General features: G+C 44.4%; 2 protein-coding genes across 2 annotated transcripts in view; one reads left to right on the top strand and one right to left on the bottom strand.

Annotated features, from left to right (window-relative positions):
* Nucleotides 1–24,701, top strand: part of pip5kl1 (phosphatidylinositol-4-phosphate 5-kinase-like 1) — a gene marked incomplete at both ends in the record, with an annotated part of 469,911 nt that overhangs the window by 156,260 nt on the left and 288,950 nt on the right. The gene's annotated exons all lie outside the window — the stretch shown is intronic.
* LOC311236449 (uncharacterized protein) overlaps nt 1–24,701 on the bottom strand; it is a gene marked incomplete at its 5' end in the record, with an annotated part of 67,545 nt that overhangs the window by 14,598 nt on the left and 28,246 nt on the right. Inside the window, 7 exons of the mRNA XM_084324130.1 lie at nt 292–336; nt 3,971–4,097; nt 6,557–6,672; nt 7,505–7,732; nt 10,665–10,793; nt 12,479–12,607; nt 22,057–22,185. Coding sequence (XP_084180256.1) covers nt 292–336; nt 3,971–4,097; nt 6,557–6,672; nt 7,505–7,732; nt 10,665–10,793; nt 12,479–12,607; nt 22,057–22,185 — 903 coding nt within the window. The remainder of the gene's footprint in view (nt 1–291; nt 337–3,970; nt 4,098–6,556; nt 6,673–7,504; nt 7,733–10,664; nt 10,794–12,478; nt 12,608–22,056; nt 22,186–24,701) is intronic.

Raw genomic sequence — 24,701 nt, 5'->3', positions numbered from 1 at the left:
TGCGATCACAACAAAACATTTTCAAAAACTAAAATCTCACTAATAACACGTTAACCTATTGGTAAACAAACATATTGATGAAAATATACATTATAACTGCTGTTGTGACATGGTTATGATGTTTATTCTTGAATATGTTTGAAAAAAATATATATAATTATGTCAGACAGTCTGGAGAGCATGATTTATGACGTGATGTCATCTTGGGGCCGGTCCCGTCGGGCTTAAGAGGTTAATGGAGAAATATACAAATGTGTGAGTTGTTGAAGTGATGAACTGATGTGAACTCACCTCGTAAAGACTTGCCCATGTACCTCCTGTCCACTCCGTAGGCTCCTGGTACAAAGGAGGAATGATGATTAGCTCAACCAGCACATTAACACAATGGGTGCCGTTAACGTAGATCTACATTTCTGTGGCCCAGCGGTTGAGTGCCTCTGTTTCTGTTTAGTTATTTCTTTTATTCACTATTGCCATTCATAATCCATCGAGGCACCTTGTGCATGCTGTCCTGAATGTGTCTGAGATCAATACCGCCGCCTAACGCCTTGCGGCCGCTATTGCACTCCATTTGAAACGATGTGGTTTGTTTTCTTGGCCGAGCTGCGGCGTGGGGGCGGGGTCTGAACACTCCGGCAAGAGAAGCGGTCACCACAGTTACCTCGACGAGGGTCCCTGCCCGCCAAATCATCTGCAATGCTGGATAACGTTGGACAGACGACCACGATGAATATTTAGAATGGCGATCAGATAATTGGATTATTCTTATTGCGGTACATCAGAGACAAGGTAAGGACTATATATTACCAATCTTGCATTGATAGGATGATTTTTTCGCCGCAATCGCAGGTTGTGTCTGTAATGTACTGTGTAGCGTTTGCCGTTGGTGGCGCTCGCATAGTACCCCCACACACCCTTTCGTGGATGCATGTGGAAACATAATACCGATAATCTAGCGTTGATTTCAGATCGATTCAATAATCAGGCGAGAAATGAAATGATTTATAATGAAATGCAGATAAGGGCTGTTCTCACGTCTTTTCCTGGGATTACTCAGAATCACTCAAACTATACTCATATTCACCACGGTATAAAACGGAAATGTACGGATGAAAACATTATCTGTTTTTTGCATGTTGACCGGAAGAAACTCACTGACAATCGACAACGTTATTAGATCCATAGCTATAATATTTAATATAGTTTTAGCACTCCAAACACGGCATTATCCCCCGTTGAACAGAGCGTTGGCACTGACGGCCCACAGTGGAAGCCTAGCTTAAAACTCCGGGAGAGGTGTGTTTGGCCAGCAGCTAGGCTAGCTGATCCATATCCGCCTCCATTCATTTGTGCTAAGCTAGGCTAGCTTGCAGCCGGGTAGCTTTCTACTGAACGCACAGAGGAATTGGTATCTATCTTCTTATATGACTCAGTAAGAACATTTCCCATTATGTTGGCGTAAATAGGCACTTGAGTCAAGGTTTCATGTGTGCCATTTGTAACAGAGTGAATCCCGTCATTGGACAATGAAGACATCAGAAAGACAGTGAACAGATGTCATCATTGGAATCAATATTTTTTTTCTTCTAAACTTTTAAAAGGGGTACTTCACTGAAAAACTATGCTAATTTATTTTGCACATGCTCTCACAGATATTGGAATGTGTGCCGTCACTTTCAAAAAGTAAACACATTAAGTGTCGGCAAGCCGGTCGGCAATACTAATGAGACGCTGCCCCCTAGTGGCTGGCGATAAACTCTTCACATAGGCTGGCTTAAGGATCAGGGGGCCGTTTCAAGATGTAGCCTTTCTCTGTTCCTAACCGCCCACCCCCGCCCATCTTTCAGACTGACTAGGCCCTTTGGAGTGCATTGCTGCCATTCATAAAAATTACCCAAATCACTTCAAATCAATCAATTAAGTACTGTTTTGGGGGATTTGTACTTTACTCTAGTATTATTAGGTTTGTATACTTTGTATAATTAGTATATTTGTTTCTCTGGCCGAACTAACGTTAACGTTATTAATCCTGCGGCTGCACTTTATTTAAAAACAGCCAATCAAATCCCCATCAATGGAAAATGAACCCGCCCCATACCCATGCTGATTGGTCCTTGTGCAACACTAGAAAGCGGGGATCTTTGATTAAACACCTGCTATCAGAAGAACAGACGGTCAGAGTGACAAGCTGCAGAAGACGGCCACACACGATAGTACGAGTGACGAAGAGGACGAAACGGAACATTTCATTGCCCCGGAATAAAAAAAAGTTGTTACTTTAACTTTTTAGTACTTAAGTACATTTAAAAGTAGAAACTTTTTGACTTTTACTCAAGTGTGTTTTTAGCCAGATAGGCTACTCTGACATTTACTTGAGTAGGATTTTGAGACAGTACCCGTACTTTCACTTAAGTACAGGCCCGGACTGGCCATCGGGAGCACCGGGAGTTTTCCCGGTGGCCTGGCCTGCACAGATAAAAAAAAAAAAAAATTATATAAAAAAAATATATTATATATTTTTTTTATTATAATTATTATTATTATTTTTTTGCCAGGCCATTGTTTCTAGTTGTGGCGGTGGCGCGGCGCGATAGTTTTTAGATAACCAGGTGGGTGGGGAACAACCAGGATTTCACTGTCTGCTACAGAGTTGGAGAACTATCTGACTCTCTCTCCCTCACGCGGACACACACACACACAATGGAGCCGTGCTGCCGCTTGTGATTGGTGGAGGCGGGACCAGGCGATACAACTGATTGACCGTGGAAGCGGCGAATGGAATGGCAGATGGCACACTCCCAAAAGGAGTTGTTAAATCTGACATTACAAAAAACAATATGTGGTGGTTATGATTGGGGCTGAAGTTGAATAAACAATTTATGAAAGAGAGAGTCAAAATAATTCCAAGATAATTAAAAGATTACATACCTTTGCCACATTGGCTACAAACATAATCACTGCAAAGTTATCAATAAAAATAAGAATCTGATCAGACACAAGGGTTAAGTTGTTGTTCCCTTTCTAATTTCCTCAAAAACATCTAGTCTGATCAATATTATTTGACAATTGATGCTTTTTGTTGGAAATTTCAGTCAGTGAGCTCATACTTTGAGCTCATTTTATAGTTAAAATGATTGAGACAACGCAATCTTCTGTCTTCGTTGTGCATGCATGCGTGTGCTCACCACGCGTGATACATGTGTCACTATTCTGGCAGTGGCTACTGTTATTATAGTATTGTAATGAAAGGTCTGTTATTTAATGTTTGTGTAAAGGGCTATTTTAACTGTTGATGGGTAGTGCATCAGTAAAGTGAATATGGTATTGTGCTCTTGCCTTGTTTGAATAGGTGGAGAGAGTGGTTAACTGTATTATAATAGTAAATAGAAAAATATGTTGTGCTCTTGCTTTTTTCTTTTTGAAGGTGGAGAGAGTACCATTGCTAGTGCCACAACAGTTTTATTTGAGGTTCATAACAGTACATTGTACTAAGCAATTTACTAAGCAATTGTTGGCTCATTAGTTTGTGATTCACATGCACTAAAATTCACCAGAATGCAGGAAATTAAGTCTTTGTAACTAAAATGTTCCGGGTGGGGGACCCCCAGACCCCCCACTTAAAAAGTGGCCTGATTGGGGCTATATTTCGCGCTATATCTCCCGGTATGAATTATTTCCCCAGTCCGGCCCTGCTTAAGTATAATTTCTGGGTACTTTCTACACCCCTGATGTCTCCAGGTGGATGGGGTTAGGGTTAGGGTTAGACCTGAGTGTCCCTGATCCCCTGATCATGATGTCTCCAGGTGGATGGGGTTAGGGTTAGGGTTAGACCTGAGTGTCCCTGATCCCCTGATCATGATGTCTCCAGGTGGATGGGGTTAGGGTTAGACCTGAGTGTCCCTGATCCCCTGATCATGATGTCTCCAGGTGGATGGGGTTAGGGTTAGACCTGAGTGTCCCGGCTCCTCACCCAGCTCGTTGAAGCAGCCTCCTTGCTTCCAGTCGGCAGGCAGGGTGCCGGTGTGCTCGCTCTGCAGCGGAGGCCTCTTCCTCTGCTCCACGTTCTTCAGGTTCACAAACAGCTGGTTGTTCTTGGCCTGAGGTCCAAGGAAACAGGAGGTTCGTTCGTCAAATAAGATGCACTTGACCTGCTCCACCGACGGCTATAGCCCAGTGTTGGGGAATCAGCCCCAGAGCCAGATCCAGCTCCCCCAAGGTGGAGAACAAACATCTGCTCACACAGGAGCACAGGAGTGGAATGAGTTGCTTTTGACCGTCAAACAGGGCTTGAACCTGTGTAGTTTCAAGGTGAACGTTCGGAAACGGCTCATAGAAATGTCTCAGAGTAACTCAGGACAGAGGAGGTAGGCTTCCTGCTTTAGTGTGTGACATTTTGTACATGTGTTATTAACAATGTTGTATTTATTTAATTTAGCTATATAATTGTGTAAAGGCCATATGAGTGTTTTGGTTATTAATATTATTATTATTTTGGTTAGAATAGTGTCTTGTTTATGTTTGAACACTAGAGGGCTCACCGCCTCCATTATAGCCCCTCGGATGATTGGCTGAAAGAGATAGATAAAAAGAAAATGGTTGGAGCTGTCTTGCTTGATTTTACTGCAGCATTCGACATCATAGATCACAAATTCTTACTTAAAAAACTTGAATGTTACGGTTTCTCCTCATCTGCACTATCTTGGATGCAAACTTATTTAGCAAACCGGAAACAAATAGTTTTTTTTAATGGGAGTTACTCAGAAGTTACAACGGTAAGGTGTGGAGTACCCCAAGGAAGTTGCCTTGGGCCTTTGCTCTACACCATATTTACAAATGACATGCCTCTTGTCCTAAATAAGTCCTATATTTCTATGTATGCGGATGATTCAACGATTTACACATCAGCCTCAACAGCCAATGAATTAAATACGGTCCTAAAGGCAGAGTTGCAATCAGTGATGGAATGGATAAAGAATAACAAACTAGTTCTAAACATATCAAAGACAAGTAGCATCATTTTCGGTTCAAACCATACTCTAAGAACGAACCCAGTCTTGAAACTTTTGATAAGTGATGTGGTAATTAATCAAGTCCAGGAGACTAAACTCCTAGGGGTAACATTAGACAGTAAATTGTCATGGTCACACCATATAAACAATATAGTAGTGAAAATGGGAAGAGGGATTTCTGTTGTTAAAAGATGTGCTCATTTGTTACCACTAAATTCTATCAAACAGGTCATTCAAGCTCTGGTTTTGTCAAATCTTGACTATTGTCCTGCAGTATGGTCGAATGTAACGACGAGTAAACTGAAAAAATTACAAATGGTACAAAACAAAGCAGCATGTATAGCGCTTCGCTGTGAGTACAGAACTAATGTTGCAGCGATGCACAGTTGTTTAACTTGGTTACTTGTCAAACATAAATTACTCTGCTCACTCCTTGTATTCACTAGGAATATTTTTGTTACAAAGATCCCCTCAATTTTATATAACAATTTATCAATAAGTCTTGACAGACACAACCATTCCACCAGACATGCTTCTGCACGAGGTTTTACACTTCCAAAAGTGAGGTCGAATGCAATGAAGCGAACTGTCATGTTCCGTGGTATGCAGGAATGGAACTCTCTTCCCAGACATGTTAAGCAGGAGAATAGTAAATGCCGTTTCAAAATCGTGGTAAAACAACATTTTCAACCAAAGAAATTGACATTCCCTAATAGATAGTGTGTACGTAAATTAAAATGTATGTGTCTGATAAAGAGATAGGTATATATGGATGAAAAGGCATGTGTCTGATAGGGATATATTATTAAAATATTGTATAATTTTGTATTTTTATATTGTATTATGAATTTGATTAGGGTTTTTACTGTTGTTTTAATTGTCTGTATGACATGTAAATGTTGTGAGTGTATAAGGGTTTTTATTGTTGTTTTAATGGTCTGTATGTCATGTAAATGTTATGAGTGTATAAGGGTTTTTATTGTTGTTTTAATTGTCTGTATGACATGTAAATGTTGTGAGTGTATATGTCTGTAACTGTATTTTATGTGTTATGGACCCCAGGAAGAATAGCCCCAGCACTGCTGTGGCTAATGGGGATCCAAATAAACTTAAACTTAAATTTCTATAAATAGCCTAGCTAATTACCGTAATCCCATGCACCTGTGATGAGGATACATTTTTATACCTGTCTCACCGTTTGGAACTCTGAATGGAGCAATTGACAACTGTTCTGATTTAACCCTTCATTCACCATCATTCACCCTTGGACAACAATAAACTCTGTAAACAGCAGCAACTTGGGACATTCCATATTTATATCACAAACTTTGGGACTGAGTAAGATAATTAATTGCGGGTGCATCGTGGACGCTTGTCGATTCATTGGGGAGCGACAAGCGGACACTACAGTATGGATATACTGAAGGCTGATGATAATAATGTTTATGTAAATACTATGTGCTGCTGAGACCAAAGGACCACAATGGAAATACGTCTGTGACGTTTCTTTACTTAAACTAAAGTAAAGTAAAACACCAATGACCCACCTTCCCGTAGGGCAGGTTGTTGACGTGGGGGGGGCTGCTGCTCTGGGCCAGCGTGTGGTAGCTGGGGTTGGAGAAGTAGTTACTGGGATGGTGCTCCCCGCTGGGCGGGAGGGCGTCTGAGACCAGGAGAGAGACGTCGTTTTATGTTTTATATATCAATGACATCATCATCATCATCATCATCATCATCATCATCATCATCATCATCATCATCACTCACCATCACTCATCATCACCACCACCATCATCACCATCACCATCATCACCATCACCATCATCATCATCATCATCATCACCATCATCACCATCATCATCATCATCATCACCATCATCATCATCATCATCATCATCACCATCACCATCATCATCATCATCACCATCATCATCATCATCATCATCATCATCATCATCATCACCATCATCATCATCATCACCATCACCATCATCATCACCATCACCATCATCACCATCATCATCATCATCATCATCACCATCATCATCATCATCATCATCATCATCATCATCATCACCATCATCATCATCATCATCATCACCATCATCACCATCATCACCATCATCACCATCATCATCATCATCATCATCATCATCATCATCATCATCATCATCATCACCATCATCATCACCATCATCATCATCATCATCATCATCATCATCATCATCATCACCATCACCATCATCACCATCATCATCATCATCATCATCACCATCATCACCATCATCATCATCATCACCATCACCATCATCACCATCATCACCATCATCACCATCATCACCATCACCATCATCACCATCATCACCATCATCACCATCATCACCATCACCATCATCACCATCATCACCATCATCACCATCATCACCATCATCACCATCACCATCATCACCATCATCACCATCATCACCATCATCACCATCACCATCATCACCTACCAGCGACGGTGTAGTCGGGGGGCACCCTCATGGCGGGAGTGTAGGTGACAGCCGGCATGGCGGGCTCCTTCCCCTTCTGCTTCTTCCTGTAGACGATGAAGAGGAGGAGGAGGAAGAGGACCAGCAGGACCAGGACGATGATGCCGGCGATGGCGCCGATCTGGTAGGAGTCCACCGGCAGCGCCGCGCTCGTCAGGCTGTTCAGACTGCCCACGACCACCACGCCAGCTGGAGGGGGGCGCAGGGGGGGGGGGGGCGTGTGTGTAGGTGTGTGTGTGTGTGTGTAGGTGTGTGTGTGTGTGTGTAGGTGTGTGTGTAGGTGTGTGTGTGTGTGTGTGTGTGTGTGTGTGTGTGTGTGTGTGTGTGTGTGTGTGTGTGTGTGTGTGTAGGTGTGTGTGTGTGTAGGTGTGTGTGTGTGTGTGTGTGTAGGTGTGTGTGTGTGTGTGTGTAGGTGTGTGTGTGTGTGTAGGTGTGTGTGTGTGTGTGTGTGTGTGTGTGTGTGTGTGTGTGTGTGTGTGTAGGTGTGTGTGTGTGTAGGTGTGTGTGTAGGTGTGTGTGTGTGTGTGTGTGTGTGTGTGTGTGTGTGTGTGTGTGTGTGTGTAGGTGTGTGTGTGTGTAGGTGTGTGTGTAGGTGTGTGTGTGTGTGTGTGTGTGTAGTGAGGGATAACATCGTTAGCATACAATGATAGAGTTACATGATGCACAATATAATTATTAAATACTGATTGATTTATTATCCTGAATATTATGGGAATGTAAATGCATTCATTAACCGTTTCACCACCACACTACAGAAGGTTAACCTTTCACTGCCACAATAACCCTTTCACAACCACACTACAGTGAAGGGGTTAACATTCTGTAGTGTGGTAGTGAAAGGGTTAACCTTCTGTAGTGTGGTATGAAAGGTTAACCTTCTGTAGTGTGGTAGTGAAAGGGTTAACCTTCTGTAGTGTGGTAGTGAAAGGTTAACCTTCTGTAGTGTGGTAGTGAAAGGGTTAACCTTCTGTAGTGTGGTAGTGAAAGGGGTAACCTTCTGTAGTGTGGTAGTGAAAGGTTAACCTTCTGTAGTGTGGTAGTGAAAGGTTAACCTTCTGTAGTGTGGTAGTGAAAGGGTTAACCTTCTGTAGTGTGGTAGTGAAAGGTTAACCTTCTGTAGTGTGGTAGTGAAAGGTTAACCTTCTGTAGTGTGGTAGTGAAAGGTTAACCTTCTGTAGTGTGGTAGTGAAAGGGTTAACCTTCTGTAGTGTGGTAGTGAAAGGGTTAACCTTCTGTAGTGTGGTAGTGAAAGGTTAACCTTCTGTAGTGTGATAGTGAAAGGGTTAACCTTATGTAGTGTGGTAGTGAAAGGGGTAACCTTCTGTAGAGTGGTAATGAAAGGGTTAACCTTCTGTAGTGTGGTAGTGAAAGGGTTAACCTTCTGTAGTGTGGTAGTGAAAGGTTAACCTTCTGTAGTGTGGTAGTGAAAGGGGTAACCTTCTGTAGTGTGGTAGTGAAAGGGTTAACCTTCTGTAGTGTGGTAGTGAAAGGGTTAACCTTCTGTAGTGTGGTAGTGAAAGGGTTAACCTTCTGTAGTGTGGTAGTGAAAGGGGTAACCTTCTGTAGTGTGGTAGTGAAAGGGTTAACCTTCTGTAGTGTGGTAGTGAAAGGGTTAACCTTCTGTAGTGTGGTAGTGAAAGGTTAACATTATGTAGTGTGGTAGTGAAAGGGTTAACCTTCTGTAGTGTGGTAGTGAAAGGGTTAACCTTTTGTAGTGTGGTAGTGAAAGGGTTAACCTTATGTAGTGTGGTAGTGAAAGGTTAACCTTCTGTAGTGTGGTAGTGAAAGGGTTAACCTTCTGTAGTGTGGTAGTGAAAGGTTAACCTTCTGTAGTGTGGTAGTGAAAGGGTTAACCTTCTGTAGTGTGGTAGTGAAAGGGTTAACCTTATGTAGTGTGGTAGTGAAAGGGTTAACCTTCTGTAGTGTGGTAGTGAAAGGTTAACCTTCTGTAGTGTGGTAGTGAAAGGGTTAACCTTCTGTAGTGTGGTAGTGAAAGGGTTAACCTTCTGTAGTGTGGTAGTGAAAGGTTAACCTTCTGTAGTGTGGTAGTGAAAGGGTTAACCTTATGTAGTGTGGTAGTGAAAGGTTAACCTTCTGTAGTGTGGTAGTGAAAGGGTTAAGAGAGAGTAGATCAGAGAGAGTAGAGACACTGAGTGTATTCATTAAGAGAGAGTAGATCAGAGAGAGTAGAGACACTGAGTGTATTCATTAAGAGAGAGTAGATAAGAGAGAGTAGAGACACTGAGTGTATTCATTAAGAGAGAGTAGATCAGAGAGAGTAGAGACACTGAGTGTATTCATTAAGAGAGAGTAGATAAGAGAGAGTAGAGACACTGAGTGTATTCATTAAGAGAGAGTAGATAAGAGAGAGTAGAGACACTGAGTGTATTCATTAAGAGAGAGTAGATAAGAGAGAGTAGAGACACTGAGTGTATTCATTAAGAGAGAGTAGATAAGAGAGAGTAGAGACACTGAGTGTATTCATTAAGAGAGAGTAGATAAGAGAGAGTAGAGACACTGAGTGTATTCATTAAGAGAGAGTAGATAAGAGAGAGTATAGACACTGAGTGTATTCATTAAGAGAGAGTAGATAAGAGAGAGTAGAGACACTGAGTGTATTCATTAAGAGAGAGTAGATAAGAGAGAGTAGAGACACTGAGTGTATTCATTAAGAGAGAGAGTAGATAAGAGAGAGTAGAGACACTGAGTGTATTCATTAAGAGAGAGTAGATAAGAGAGAGTAGAGACACTGAGTGTATTCATTAAGAGAGAGTAGATAAGAGAGAGTAGAGACACTGAGTGTATTCATTAAGAGAGAGTAGATAAGAGAGTAGAGACACTGAGTGTATTCATTAAGAGAGAGTAGATAAGAGAGAGTAGAGACACTGAGTGTATTCATTAAGAGAGAGTAGATAAGAGAGTAGAGACACTGAGTGTATTCATTAAGAGAGAGTAGATAATGTTCCCATCAGGGCCCATATTTATTAGCAGTACTGATTTAGGATCAGTGTTCAGGTCACACAATAATATACACCTCACTATGACTTCTGAGCCTGTCTGGACTGAGGTCAGGGCTCCAGGGGTCAGGGTTAGGTCAGGGTCAGGGTCACCTCCCGCTCACCTTGGTCACACCTGGCTCCCTTCCAGCCGGGGTTGCAGTAGCAGGTGCCCGTCATGTGGTCACAGGTGGAGTAGTTGAGACAGTCGCACACCTGACGACAGCCGTAACCATAGGAACCAGGAGAGCATTCTGGGAAGCAGGGAAGAGGAAACGGGGGGGGGGGGGGGGGGGGGGGGGGGGTTAATATTTCCACCGATACAGATGTTATCACACTTCCTGTTTCCACCGATACAGATGTTATCACACTTCCTGTTTCCACCAATACAGATGTTATCACACTTCCTGTTTCCACCAATACAGATGTTATCACACTTCCTGTTTCCACCGATACAGATGTTATCACACTTCCTGTTTCCACCAATACAGATGTTATCACACTTCCTGTTTCCACCAATACAGATGTTATCACACTTCCTGTTTCCACCGATACAGATGTTATCACACTTCCTGTTTCCACCAATACAGATGTTATCACACTTCCTGTTTCCACCAATACAGATGTTATTACACTTCCTGTTTCCACCGATACAGATGTTATCACACTTCCTGTTTCCACCAATACAGATGTTATCACACTTCCTGTTTCCACCAATACAGATGTTACTACACTTCCTGTTTCCACCAATACAGATGTTATTACACTTCCTGTTTCCACCAATACAGATGTTACTACACTTCCTGTTTCCACCAATACTGATGTTACTACACTTCCTGTTTCCACCAATACAGATGTTACTACACTTCCTGTTTCCACCAATACAGATGTTACTACACTTCCTGTTTCCACCAATACAGATGTTACTACACTTCCTGTTTCCACCAATACAGATGTTATCACACTTCCTGTTTCCACCAATACAGATGTTACTACACTTCCTGTTTCCACCAATACAGATGTTACTACACTTCCTGTTTCCACCAATACAGATGTTACTACACTTCCTGTTTCCACCAATACAGATGTTACTACACTTCCTGTTTCCACCAATACAGATGTTACTACACTTCCTGTTTCCACCAATACAGATGTTACTACACTTCCTGTTTCCACCAATACAGATGTTACTACACTTCCTGTTTCCACCAATACAGATGTTACTACACTTCCTGTTTCCACCAATACAGATGTTACTACACTTCCTGTTTCCACCAATACAGATGTTACTACACTTCCTGTTTCCACCAATACAGATGTTACTACACTTCCTGTTTCCACCAATAGACCACCGCAACACTTCCGGGATTCTGAAATCGGGGAGGAGATTGCGGGGGGAGCATATGAATGAATGTGGATGAGAGCCTTGACATTAAGTGATTGCAGATACGGCTGTGGGGGTGCTGGAGACATGATCGAATAGACTTGTATGCACCTGAATCTCCTGAACACGGCACGAGACATTCCTAATCGATCAGAACTAAATTGGCAGCGAAAAAGACCGTTTTTAGGCATCGATTCCCCATGCACATGCGCAGATTGGCCACGGAGTGTGACGCAACGCACATCCACCCTGGAATGTTCCATTAGAGGGGGTGTTGTGTTGTGAGAATGATAAGATAGAATTAAATATACAGTAAAAGGAATACAGTACAAATATACAGTCTACAGTAAGTGTAATATTGCACAGTGTTGTGCATTTATAATCAGTAGCTTAGGCTACATAGTAGGCTAATGACAGCCTATTCTAGTCTAGCAGGTGCTGGTATAGACTAGTAATGTTGATTTTCAGTCATCTATGACATTTTTTGCCTAGATATACCGTATATCTAGGCAAAAAATGTCATATATGTCATATATTATACGTCTCTGTACCCACTCTGTTCACAGTCCCGGCCCATGAAGCCAGTGCGGCAGGTGCACTGTCCCGAGATGTGGTGGCAGTCGGCTCCGTTCTGACACTGGCAGGTCTGAGAACAGTCCTTACCGTAGAAACCCAGCGGGCAGCCTGCCGGGGAACATGGACATTACTTTCAAGCTTCATAATAATAATAATAATAATAATAATAATAAATTGTATTTGGTGGCGCCTTTCAGGACACCCAAGGTCACCTTAAGGATGATAGAAAAAATAATAATAAAAAACACAAGGCAGTTAAAAGTCAAGGTTAACAATAAAACAAGCAACAGGAAGTATAAAAACAGTTAAGTTAAAATAACAAAACAAACAAAGAGCAGGGGGTATAGGACAGTGGCAGAGGTTACAGTGAATAAGCTACATACTCTCAAGTACTGTCATATATAGATAGTGCATACTCTCTAGTACAGTGTAAACAATATAATTTACTCTGAATATAAAAATACCAGAAAAGTAAACTGGTGAGGGTCTAACAGGGTCTAACAGGTGAGGGTCTAACAGGGTCTAACAGGTGAGGGTCTAACAGGGTCTAACTGGTGAGGGTCTAACAGGGTCTAACTGGTGAGGGTCTAACTGGGTCTAACTGGTGAGGGTCTAACAGGGTCTAACAGGTGAGGGTCTAACTGGGTCTAACTGGTGAGGGTCTAACAGGGTCTAACTGGTGAGGGTCTAACAGGTGAGGGTCTAACAGGGTCTAACAGGTGAGGGTCTAACAGGGTCTAACAGGTGAGGGTCTAACAGGGTCTAACTGGTGAGGGTCTAACAGGGTCTAACTGGTGAGGGTCTAACAGGTGAGGGTCTAACAGGATCTAACAGGTGAGGGTCTAACAGGTGAGGGTCTAACAGGGTCTAACTGGTGAGGGTCTAACAGGTGAGGGTCTAACAGGTGAGGGTCTAACAGGGTCTAACTGGTGAGGGTCTAACAGGGTCTAACAGGTGAGGGTCTAACTGGTGAGGGTCTAACAGGTGAGGGTCTAACAGGGTCTAACAGGTGAGGGTCTAACTGGTGAGGGTCTAACTGGTGAGGGTCTAACAGGTGAGGGTCTAACTGGTGAGGGTCTAACAGGTGAGTGTCTAACAGGTGAGGGTCTAACTGGTGAGGGTCTAACTGGTGAGGGTCTAACAGGTGAGGGTCTAACAGGGTCTAACAGGTGAGGGTCTAACAGGTGAGGGTCTAACTGGTGAGGGTCTAACAGGTGAGGGTCTAACAGGGTCTAACAGGTGAGGGTCTAACAGGTGAGGGTCTAACTGGTGAGGGTCTAACAGGTGAGGGTCTAACTGGTGAGGGTCTAACAGGTGAGGGTCTAACAGGTGAGGGTCTAACTGGTGAGGGTCTAACAGGTGAGGGTCTAACTGGTGAGTGTCTAACTGGTGAGTGTCTAACAGGTGAGGGTCTAACTGGTGAGTGTCTAACAGGTGAGGGTCTAACTGGTGAGTGTCTAACTGGTGAGGGTCTAACTGGTGAGGGTATAACAGGGTCTAACAGGTGAGGGTCTAACAGGTGAGGGTTTAACAGGTGAGGGTCTAACAGGGTCTAACTGGTGAGGGTCTAACTGGTGAGGGTCTAACTGGTGAGGGTCTAACTGGTGAGTGTCTAACTGGTGAGGGTCTAACTGGTGAGTGTCTAACTGGTGAGGGTCTAACAGGGTCTAACTGGTGAGGGTCTAACAGGTGAGGGTCTAACAGGTGAGGGTCTAACAGGGTCTAACTGGTGAGTGTCTAACTGGTGAGGGTCTAACTGGTGAGGGTTTAACAGGGTCTAACAGGTGAGGGTCTAACTGGTGAGGGTCTAACTGGTGAGGGTCTAACAGGGTCTAACTGGTGAGGGTCTAACAGGGTCTAACAGGTGAGGGTCTAACTGGTGAGGGTCTAACTGGTGAGGGTCTAACAGGGTCTAACTGGTGAGGGTCTAACTGGTGAGTGTCTAACTGGTGAGGGTCTAACAGGGTCTAACAGGTGAGGGTCTAACAGGTGAGGGTCTAACTGGTGAGGGTCTAACAGGTGAGTGTCTAACAGGTGAGGGTCTAACTGGTGAGGGTCTAACTGGTGAGTGTCTAACTGGTGAGGGTCTAACAGGGTCTAACAGGTGAGGGTCTAACAGGTGAGGGTCTAACTGGTGAGGGTCTAACAGGTGAGTGTCTAACAGGTGAGGGTCTAACTGGTGAGGGTCTAACAGGTGAGTGTCTAACAGGTGAGGGTCTAACTGGTGAGTGTCTAACTGGTGAGTGTCTAACAGGTGAGTGTCTAACAGGTGAGGGTCTAACAGGTGAGGGTCTAACTGGTGAGGGTCTAACAGGTGAGTGTCTAACTGGTGAGTGTCTAACTGGTGAGTGTCTAACAGGTGAGGGTCTAACAGGTGAGTGTCTAACTGGTGAGGGTCTAACAGGTGAGGGTCTAACTGGTGAGTGTCTAACTGGTGAGGGTCTAACAGGTGAGTGTCTAACTGGTGAGGGTCTAACAGGTGAGGGTCTAACAGGGTCTAACTGGTGAGTGTCTAACAGGTGAGAGTCTAACAGGTGAGGGTCTAACTGGTGAGTGTCTAACAGGTGAGGGTCTAACATGGTCTAACTGGTGAGTGTCTAACTGGTGAGGGTCTAACAGGGTCTAACTGGTGAGGGTCTAACAGGGTCTAACTGGTGAGTGTCTAACAGGTGAGGGTCTAACAGGGTCTAACAGGTGAGTGTCTAACTGGTGAGGGTCTAACAGGTGAGGGTCTAACAGGTGAGTGTCTAACTGGTGAGGGTCTAACTGGTGAGGGTCTAACAGGTGAGGGTCTAACAGGTGAGGGTCTAACAGGGTCTAACTGGTGAGTGTCTAACTGGTGAGGGTCTAACTGGTGAGTGTCTAACAGGTGAGGGTCTAACTGGTGAGGGTCTAACAGGTGAGCGTCTAACAGGGTCTAACTGGTGAGTGTCTAACAGGTGAGGGTCTAACTGGTGAGGGTCTAACAGGGTCTAACTGGTGAGTGTCTAACTGGTGAGTGTCTAACTGGTGAGTGTCTAACAGGTGAGGGTCTAACAGGGTCTAACTGGTGAGTGTCTAACAGGTGAGGGTCTAACAGGTGAGGGTCTAACAGGTGAGTGTCTAACTGGTGAGTGTCTAACTGGTGAGGGTCTAACAGGTGAGGGTCTAACTGGTGAGGGTCTAACAGGTGAGGGTCTAACAGGGTCTAACTGGTGAGGGTCTAACAGGTGAGGGTCTAACAGGGTCTAACTGGTGAGGGTCTAACAGGTGAGGGTCTAACAGGTGAGGGTCTAACAGGTGAGGGTCTAACAGGTGAGTGTCTAACTGGTGAGTGTCTAACTGGTGAGTGTCTAACAGGTGAGGGTCTAACAGGGTCTAACTGGTGAGGGTCTAACAGGTGAGGGTCTAACAGGTGAGGGTCTAACAGGGTCTAACTGGTGAGGGTCTAACAGGTGAGGGTCTAACAGGTGAGGGTCTAACAGGTGAGGGTCTAACAGGTGAGTGTCTAACTGGTGAGTGTCTAACTGGTGAGGGTCTAACAGGTGAGTGTCTAACTGGTGAGTGTCTAACAGGTGAGTGTCTAACAGGTGAGTGTCTAACTGGTGAGGGTCTAACAGGTGAGGGTCTAACAGGGTCTAACTGGTGAGGGTCTAACAGGTGAGGGTCTAACAGGGTCTAACTGGGTCTAACTGGTGAGTGTCTAACAGGTGAGGGTCTAACAGGTGAGTGTCTAACTGGTGAGTGTCTAACTGGTGAGTGTCTAACAGGTGAGGGTCTAACAGGGTCTAACTGGTGAGGGTCTAACAGGTGAGTGTCTAACATGTGAGTGTCTAACAGGTGAGGGTCTAACAGGTGAGGGTCTAACAGGTGAGTGTCTAACATGTGAGTGTCTAACAGGTGAGTGTCTAACAGGTGAGTGTCTAACAGGTGAGTGTCTAACAGGTGAGTGTCTAACATGTGAGTGTCTAACAGGTGAGTGTCTAACAGGTGAGTGTCTAACAGGTGAGTGTCTAACTGGTGAGGGTCTAACAGGGTCTAACTGGTGAGGGTCTAACAGGTGAGGGTCTAACAGGGTCTAACTGGTGAGGGTCTAACAGGTGAGGGTCTAACAGGGTCTAACTGGTGAGTGTCTAACAGGGTCTAACTGGTGAGTGTCTAACTGGTGAGGGTCTAACAGGGTCTAACAGGTGAGGGTCTAACAGGGTCTAACTGGTGAGGGTCTAACAGGGTCTAACTGGTGAGTGTCTAACTGGTGAGGGTCTAACAGGTGAGAGTCTAACAGGGTCTAACTGGTGAGTGTCTAACAGGTGAGGGTCTAACAGGGTCTAACAGGTGAGGGTCTAACAGGTGAGGGTCTAACAGGTGAGGGTCTAACAGGGTCTAACTGGTGAGGGTCTAACAGGGTCTAACAGGTGAGGGTCTAACTGGTGAGTGTCTAACAGGTGAGTGTCTAACTGGTGAGTGTCTAACTGGTGAGGGTCTAACTGGTGAGGGTCTAACAGGTGAGGGTCTAACAGGTGAGGGTCTAACAGGGTCTAACAGGTGAGGGTCTAACAGGGTCTAACAGGTGAGTGTCTAACTGGTGAGTGTCTAACTGGTGAGGGTCTAACAGGTGAGGGTCTAACAGGTGAGGGTCTAACTGGTGAGTGTCTAACTGGTGAGGGTCTAACTGGTGAGTGTCTAACAGGTGAGGGTCTAACAGGTGAGGGTCTAACAGGTGAGGGTCTAACAGGTGAGGGTCTAACTGGTGAGGGTCTAACTGGTGAGTGTCTAACTGGTGAGTGTCTAACTGGTGAGTGTCTAACTGGTGAGGGTCTAACTGGTGAGTGTCTAACTGGTGAGGGTCTAACTGGTGAGTGTCTAACAGGTGAGGGTCTAACAGGTGAGGGTCTAACAGGTGAGGGTCGTCTAACTGGTGAGGGTCTAACTGGTGAGTGTCTAACTGGTGAGTGTCTAACTGGTGAGGGTCTAACTGGTGAGGGTCTAACAGGTGAGTGTCTAACTGGTGAGGGTCTAACAGGTGAGGGTCTAACAGGTGAGTGTCTAACTGGTGAGGGTCTAACTGGTGAGGGTCTAACAGGTGAGGGTCTAACAGGTGAGGGTCTAACAGGGTCTAACTGGTGAGTGTCTAACTGGTGAGGGTCTAACTGGTGAGTGTCTAACAGGTGAGGGTCTAACTGGTGAGGGTCTAACAGGTGAGCGTCTAACAGGGTCTAACTGGTGAGTGTCTAACAGGTGAGGGTCTAACTGGTGAGGGTCTAACAGGGTCTAACTGGTGAGTGTCTAACTGGTGAGTGTCTAACTGGTGAGTGTCTAACAGGTGAGGGTCTAACAGGGTCTAACTGGTGAGTGTCTAACAGGTGAGGGTCTAACAGGTGAGGGTCTAACAGGTGAGTGTCTAACTGGTGAGTGTCTAACTGGTGAGGGTCTAACAGGTGAGGGTCTAACTGGTGAGGGTCTAACAGGTGAGGGTCTAACAGGGTCTAACTGGTGAGGGTCTAACAGGTGAGGGTCTAACAGGGTCTAACTGGTGAGGGTCTAACAGGTGAGGGTCTAACAGGTGAGGGTCTAACAGGTGAGGGTCTAACAGGTGAGTGTCTAACTGGTGAGTGTCTAACTGGTGAGTGTCTAACAGGTGAGGGTCTAACAGGGTCTAACTGGTGAGGGTCTAACAGGTGAGGGTCTAACAGGTGAGGGTCTAACAGGGTCTAACTGGTGAGGGTCTAACAGGTGAGGGTCTAACAGGTGAGGGTCTAACAGGTGAGGGTCTAACAGGTGAGTGTCTAACTGGTGAGTGTCTAACTGGTGAGGGTCTAACAGGTGAGTGTCTAACTGGTGAGTGTCTAACAGGTGAGTGTCTAACAGGTGAGTGTCTAACTGGTGAGGGTCTAACAGGTGAGGGTCTAACAGGGTCTAACTGGTGAGGGTCTAACAGGTGAGGGTCTAACAGGGTCTAACTGGGTCTAACTGGTGAGTGTCTAACAGGTGAGGGTCTAACAGGTGAGTGTCTAACTGGTGAGTGTCTAACTGGTGAGTGTCTAACAGGTGAGGGTCTAACAGGGTCTAACTGGTGAGGGTCTAACAGGTGAGTGTCTAACATGTGAGTGTCTAACAGGTGAGGGTCTAACAGGTGAGGGTCTAACAGGTGAGTGTCTAACATGTGAGTGTCTAACAGGTGAGTGTCTAACAGGTGAGTGTCTAACAGGTGAGTGTCTAACAGGTGAGTGTCTAACATGTGAGTGTCTAACAGGTGAGTGTCTAACAGGTGAGTGTCTAACAGGTGAGTGTCTAACTGGTGAGGGTCTAACAGGGTCTAACTGGTGAGGGTCTAACAGGTGAGGGTCTAACAGGGTCTAACTGGTGAGGGTCTAACAGGTGAGGGTCTAACAGGGTCTAACTGGTGAGTGTCTAACAGGGTCTAACTGGTGAGTGTCTAACTGGTGAGGGTCTAACAGGGTCTAACAGGTGAGGGTCTAACAGGGTCTAACTGGTGAGGGTCTAACAGGGTCTAACTGGTGAGTGTCTAACTGGTGAGGGTCTAACAGGTGAGAGTCTAACAGGGTCTAACTGGTGAGTGTCTAACAGGTGAGGGTCTAACAGGGTCTAACAGGTGAGGGTCTAACAGGTGAGGGTCTAACAGGTGAGGGTCTAACAGGGTCTAACTGGTGAGGGTCTAACAGGGTCTAACAGGTGAGGGTCTAACTGGTGAGTGTCTAACAGGTGAGTGTCTAACTGGTGAGTGTCTAACTGGTGAGGGTCTAACTGGTGAGGGTCTAACAGGTGAGGGTCTAACAGGTGAGGGTCTAACAGGGTCTAACAGGTGAGGGTCTAACAGGGTCTAACAGGTGAGTGTCTAACTGGTGAGTGTCTAACTGGTGAGGGTCTAACAGGTGAGGGTCTAACAGGTGAGGGTCTAACTGGTGAGTGTCTAACTGGTGAGGGTCTAACTGGTGAGTGTCTAACAGGTGAGGGTCTAACAGGTGAGGGTCTAACAGGTGAGGGTCTAACAGGTGAGGGTCTAACTGGTGAGGGTCTAACTGGTGAGTGTCTAACTGGTGAGTGTCTAACTGGTGAGTGTCTAACTGGTGAGGGTCTAACTGGTGAGTGTCTAACTGGTGAGGGTCTAACTGGTGAGTGTCTAACAGGTGAGGGTCTAACAGGTGAGGGTCTAACAGGTGAGGGTCGTCTAACTGGTGAGGGTCTAACTGGTGAGTGTCTAACTGGTGAGTGTCTAACTGGTGAGGGTCTAACTGGTGAGGGTCTAACAGGTGAGGGTCTAACTTGTGAGGGTCTAACTGGTGAGTGTCTAACAGGTGAGGGTCTAACAGGTGAGGGTCTAACAGGTGAGGGTCTAACAGGTGAGGGTCTAACTGGTGAGGGTCTAACAGGTGAGGGTCTAACAGGTGAGGGTCTAACAGGTGAGGGTCTAACAGGTGAGGGTCTAACAGGTGAGGGTCTAACTGGCACGATAGACATCATACGTTGTAGTCCGTAGGTTACATTTCAACTGGCCTTGTTACATGATACTGGCTGAGCGTCTCGCTCTGCTACTGAGATAACTCCTTATCTCCACCAGTATTAATTTTGTTGACTAAATTGATGACGAAAGATGTTCGTCAACGAAGGTTTTTTTCATGACGACAACGAGACGTGACGTCACGTTATTGAAGACCACGTGACGCCAACGCAACTAAATAGTTAATTACATATCGTTGACCACAACTGAGTACACAAAAATGTAGTTTACAAAAACCATGACGAATTCTCTCTTAATTTATGTTGACTAAAACAAGATAAGACAAAATAATTATTACTTTTAGAATAAGTCACGTTATTATTTCAGCATTTCCCATTTCCGTTTCCGGGTTAAACTCAGCAGCGTTTATGGCTAAAAGCCAAGCTACATAACATATGTGAGGCTAAAAACCGTGTCCCGGGTCTCTCGTGACTACAGCTTATACCAATAACCATGAACGGAATCTGCTACTCTCTCAACACTCCTGCAGCAGCCGAACAGTTCTACCAAAAGAACATAGCATTTAAGATGACGGAGGCTGAGAGGATGGCTAGGCTGCCAGAAGAGCTAATAGCTAATAGCCTGGGAGTCGGGACCTATATCCCAGACACAGACTTGCTCTCTTTCATCTGTGTACACCCACTACTATCAACATTACACATGGATACAACAAGGACAAGACCACGTTCACTTAAAAAGGTAATGTTAGTATGAAAAGAAAAGAAACAGACAAGTACTAACACTGAGATTGACCCTGCTATAAGTTATGAATCCCTTTAGCGCTTTAAGTGCACTAAAACATTGTAATGACTTTTTATTTTTCATATAATGTTGGGTACATGCTCAGTAGAGTTAGAACGCTCCCAGTCTTAGGGGCTGTGATATTTTGTTACCACACTTTATGCACATAGAAGTGCGATGGCAGGTTCGCTAAGCTAATGTTGTTAGCCGAATGCTCTGATGGGGGCCGCCATTTTAAGTGACGTCAGCGATCTACGGTACGACTCGAGGGACAAAAGGGAATGTGTGTGTGACGTGTGTGAAATTTGTACAGTAGGTCCCAGTAAGAATTGCAATCAGTGTGTAGGCTACTGTGTATTTACACTATCCTAATGTTGCTTTGTTGGTTAAAAAAAAAGAACCAATTTAAATCAGAATATGTTCCATTCCATGTCTGACTATTTCTGAATCTATTGACCATTTCAAGGAATGTTTGGTTACTATTGTATTGGGCTTCTAGCCTTCTACTGAACTTATTGTGAATCAGCTGATAGGGTTTGGGCTAGACTATACTTAATAAATAGAATTGCATTATTTACAATATAAAAATATAAAATGCCTTTTTTTCATTAGCGAAAACTAGACGAAAATCATCAGTTTTCTGCGACTAAATCTAGACAAAAACAAAAAAGACAAAATCGAGACTAACACTGACTAAGACTAAAATGCTCAGACATTTAGTTGACTAAAACTGACTAAACGAAAAATAAATGCAGATGACTAAATATGATGAAAACGAAAAAGGAGCACTTGACACATGACTAAGACTAAAACTAAAATGAAAATAGCTGCCAAAATTAACACTGATCTTCACGCACCTAGCATGCACGAGAAACAAAAACAAATGCAGCCACTTGCACGTGACCGCGCCACCCCCATGCGTCCCTATATGACGCCGGAAGTGGTCACGCCTCACCCTTCCTCATTTAGTTTCCAAGCGGAAGCAGCTCAGATGCACTTCTTGAACGGGAGATTGTTATGAAGCGTAAGGTGAAATTACTAAGGCTGTCAAAGTTAACGCGGTATTAACGCGTTATCGCCCGATTCTATTAACGCCGCTATTTTTTTTAACTCATGATTAACTTTTAAGAATTTTTTATTTTATAATTTTTTTTAAATTTTTTACTAGACTTCACTCAGGTGTATTATTGATGCTCTCATTGATACTATGTTTGTTTCTGAAGTGTGTGTGTGTGTGTGTGTGTGTGTGTGTGTGTGTGTGTGTGTGTGTGTGTGTGTGTGTGTGTGTGTGTGTGTGTGTGTGTGCGTGTGTACTCACGCTGTGTGCAGTAGAGGCCCGTCCAGCCAGCAGTACATCTACACTCCCCGTCGTAGGCGCTGCAGTACGCGCCGTTGTGACAGTTACAGGTGTGGATGCAGTTGGGTCCCCACTGGCCCGGAGGACAGGCTGCAGACACAGGGACACACACAGGTTTAACCCCTGACCCACTGGAGGACAGGCTGCAGACACAGGGACACACACAGGTTTAACCCCTGACCCACTGGAGGACAGGCTGCAGACACAGGGACACACACAGGTTTAACCCCTGACCCACTGGAGGACAGGCTGCAGACACAGGGACACACACAGGTTTAACCCCTGACCCACTGGAGGACAGGCTGCAGACACAGGGACACACACAGGTTTAACCCCTGACCCACTGGAGGACAGGCTGCAGACACAGGGACACACACAGGTTTGTTTGTGTATCAGGGTTTAAAGGAACAACATACAGGAACAACATACAGGGGGGGGGGGGGGGGGGGGGGGGGGGGGGGGGGCAGCATCACGTCATTGACAAAAAACGTATAAATATAATTATTAACACTTTGAGTCCCAGCCACGAGAAATCTCGTTAGTTCATGCCATGCGTTGAGTGCCAACCGACGAGAAATCTCGTTTTTAATCGTTATTTTTTTTATTATCGATTTCCATACATTTTTCATCAATATAGCCTCACGTTACCAGTGGGGATCTATCTGAGCTCGAACAGGGAAAATACCGCCCCCTATCGTCTCTCCGGATGGTATTGCACCCATTGGATTGGACTGAATGAAATGGATGGGAAAAAAAGAGTCCGGATTCCACATTTTACTTGTCAGGCATGTAACCGGAGCCGATCCCATTCATTGCCCACCATCAGAACAGCGTGGAATATGTCTTTCGACCACCCAGCGTTGGATCAATAAACGCGATCTATATTTGGAATGGCGATCAGGAATTGGAATAATCTTTTTGGAGAACATCTGATCTGAGGTAAGGAATCTATTTTACCAGTCTTGGGATAATCAGAGCTGTTTTCACCTATATATCAGCGTGTCCCATATGTGTGTGTGTGGCTGTGAGTGTGTGTGTGCTGATCAGGAAATAAGATAATCGATTTTCAGCCCGCTTCTATAGTGTGCACATATACTATCGATAATCTAGCGTTTATTTGAAAACGATTCATAAATAGGCCGACAAATGACAACGTGTTTTGTGTATTACAGTAAAGGGCGGTTCCTGCAGATCTTTTTTATTTTTTTGAAAGTTTCAAAAAACGAGCGTTTTTCAAAATGGTATAAAACGGAAATGAACCGATTAAAAAACAATCCGTTTCGACAATGTTGACTGCAAACAAGTCATTGATAAGCGACGGGGTGTATTAGACACATAACCCATAATTTAAGATATAGTTTATGCGTTCACAAATATGATCGCCCTCCATTGACTGATTCCTTGGAGATCATTATTGCCAAGCGAACTAGGACTAAATTGAACACCATTCTATCTTTTGAAGGCCACCCTCTGTACAATATATTTGATGCTCTGCGAAGCTCATTTAGTGATTGGTGTCTGATGCCTCGATACTACTGAGCGACTGAGAAGGTCCTTGGTTCCTGCTGCGGTTAAATTATTTATTATTATTTAACGAACACCACTAGCTCTGTGTTGAGAGGCTCTCTTCTTTTTACTGTGTTATGTAACTTGTACTGTATGTTATTGTTTCTTGTTTGTGTATTCGCTCTGGTGGCAAACCTTGTTTCCCCTCTGGGATTAAGAATAAACCATACCATACCTGTATCACTGTACATATTAATTAATACTACAACTCTGTACATACATATGATTAGCACTATTACTCAGTAGTACTCATTTATATATATATTATACCCAGTTTAATCACCTGTACATTGTATATTGCTATTGCACTTTACTGTTACATTTGCACTCTGGTTAGATGCCACACTTCTTTTCGTTGTACTGTACTTGTCAAAAAGTGTAGAGTTTTACTTTGTGTTTTGGTCTCAGGTCAACCTCCACTCTTCGGTCTAGACTGAGTATCAGTTCCAAAACGACTCCCTTTTGAAAACAAATAATAAACTAATAATAGAAAAAACAAACATTATACATGTCTTTGTTTTTTGAGTTCCATTAAGAGCTCCTTGTCATATTTTCCTGGCTTCAACCGTTGCTGAATGAATCGGAGTGGAAACAATGATGTCTTGCTGCTACGTCAGAGTTTCTAAACTGGACAGAAAACACGACAACAAAAGTTCATTGGGAGGAGAAGCAGCAGAGAACTGCAATATTATTAGCTACCACCAGAGCGTGCCACAAAACCATGACTTCTTCTCTTACTCTATTGGAGGGAACTCTGGAATGTCTTATTTGGAAAGTCAATGCCAGCGTGAAATACGGCAAGACAAGACGCTGACCACAGAGAAAGTCAAACGGTTTTCACGACCTAGTATGCCAAGCATGTCTATGTCCCAGGATGCTTTGCACCTCTCTGATGAGTTAGGGGGGGGGCTCCTTTGCGAGGTCACCGGGGGTTGTGTGAGGTCAACAGAAAGAGGCCCTATTCAGCAGTAACATGAGAGGCGGGGGACTAGCACAGGTCAATGCTGGAGCTAATGGTGTCTGTGATGGTCGCTTGTGGA

The sequence above is a fragment of the Notolepis coatsorum genome (genome assembly GCF_963971535.1).
Source record: "Notolepis coatsorum genome assembly, chromosome: 11".
NCBI lineage: Eukaryota > Metazoa > Chordata > Actinopteri > Aulopiformes > Paralepididae > Notolepis > Notolepis coatsorum.
The sequence above is the reverse complement of the archived record's forward strand: the minus strand, read 5'-3'. Positions and strand labels throughout refer to the sequence as shown.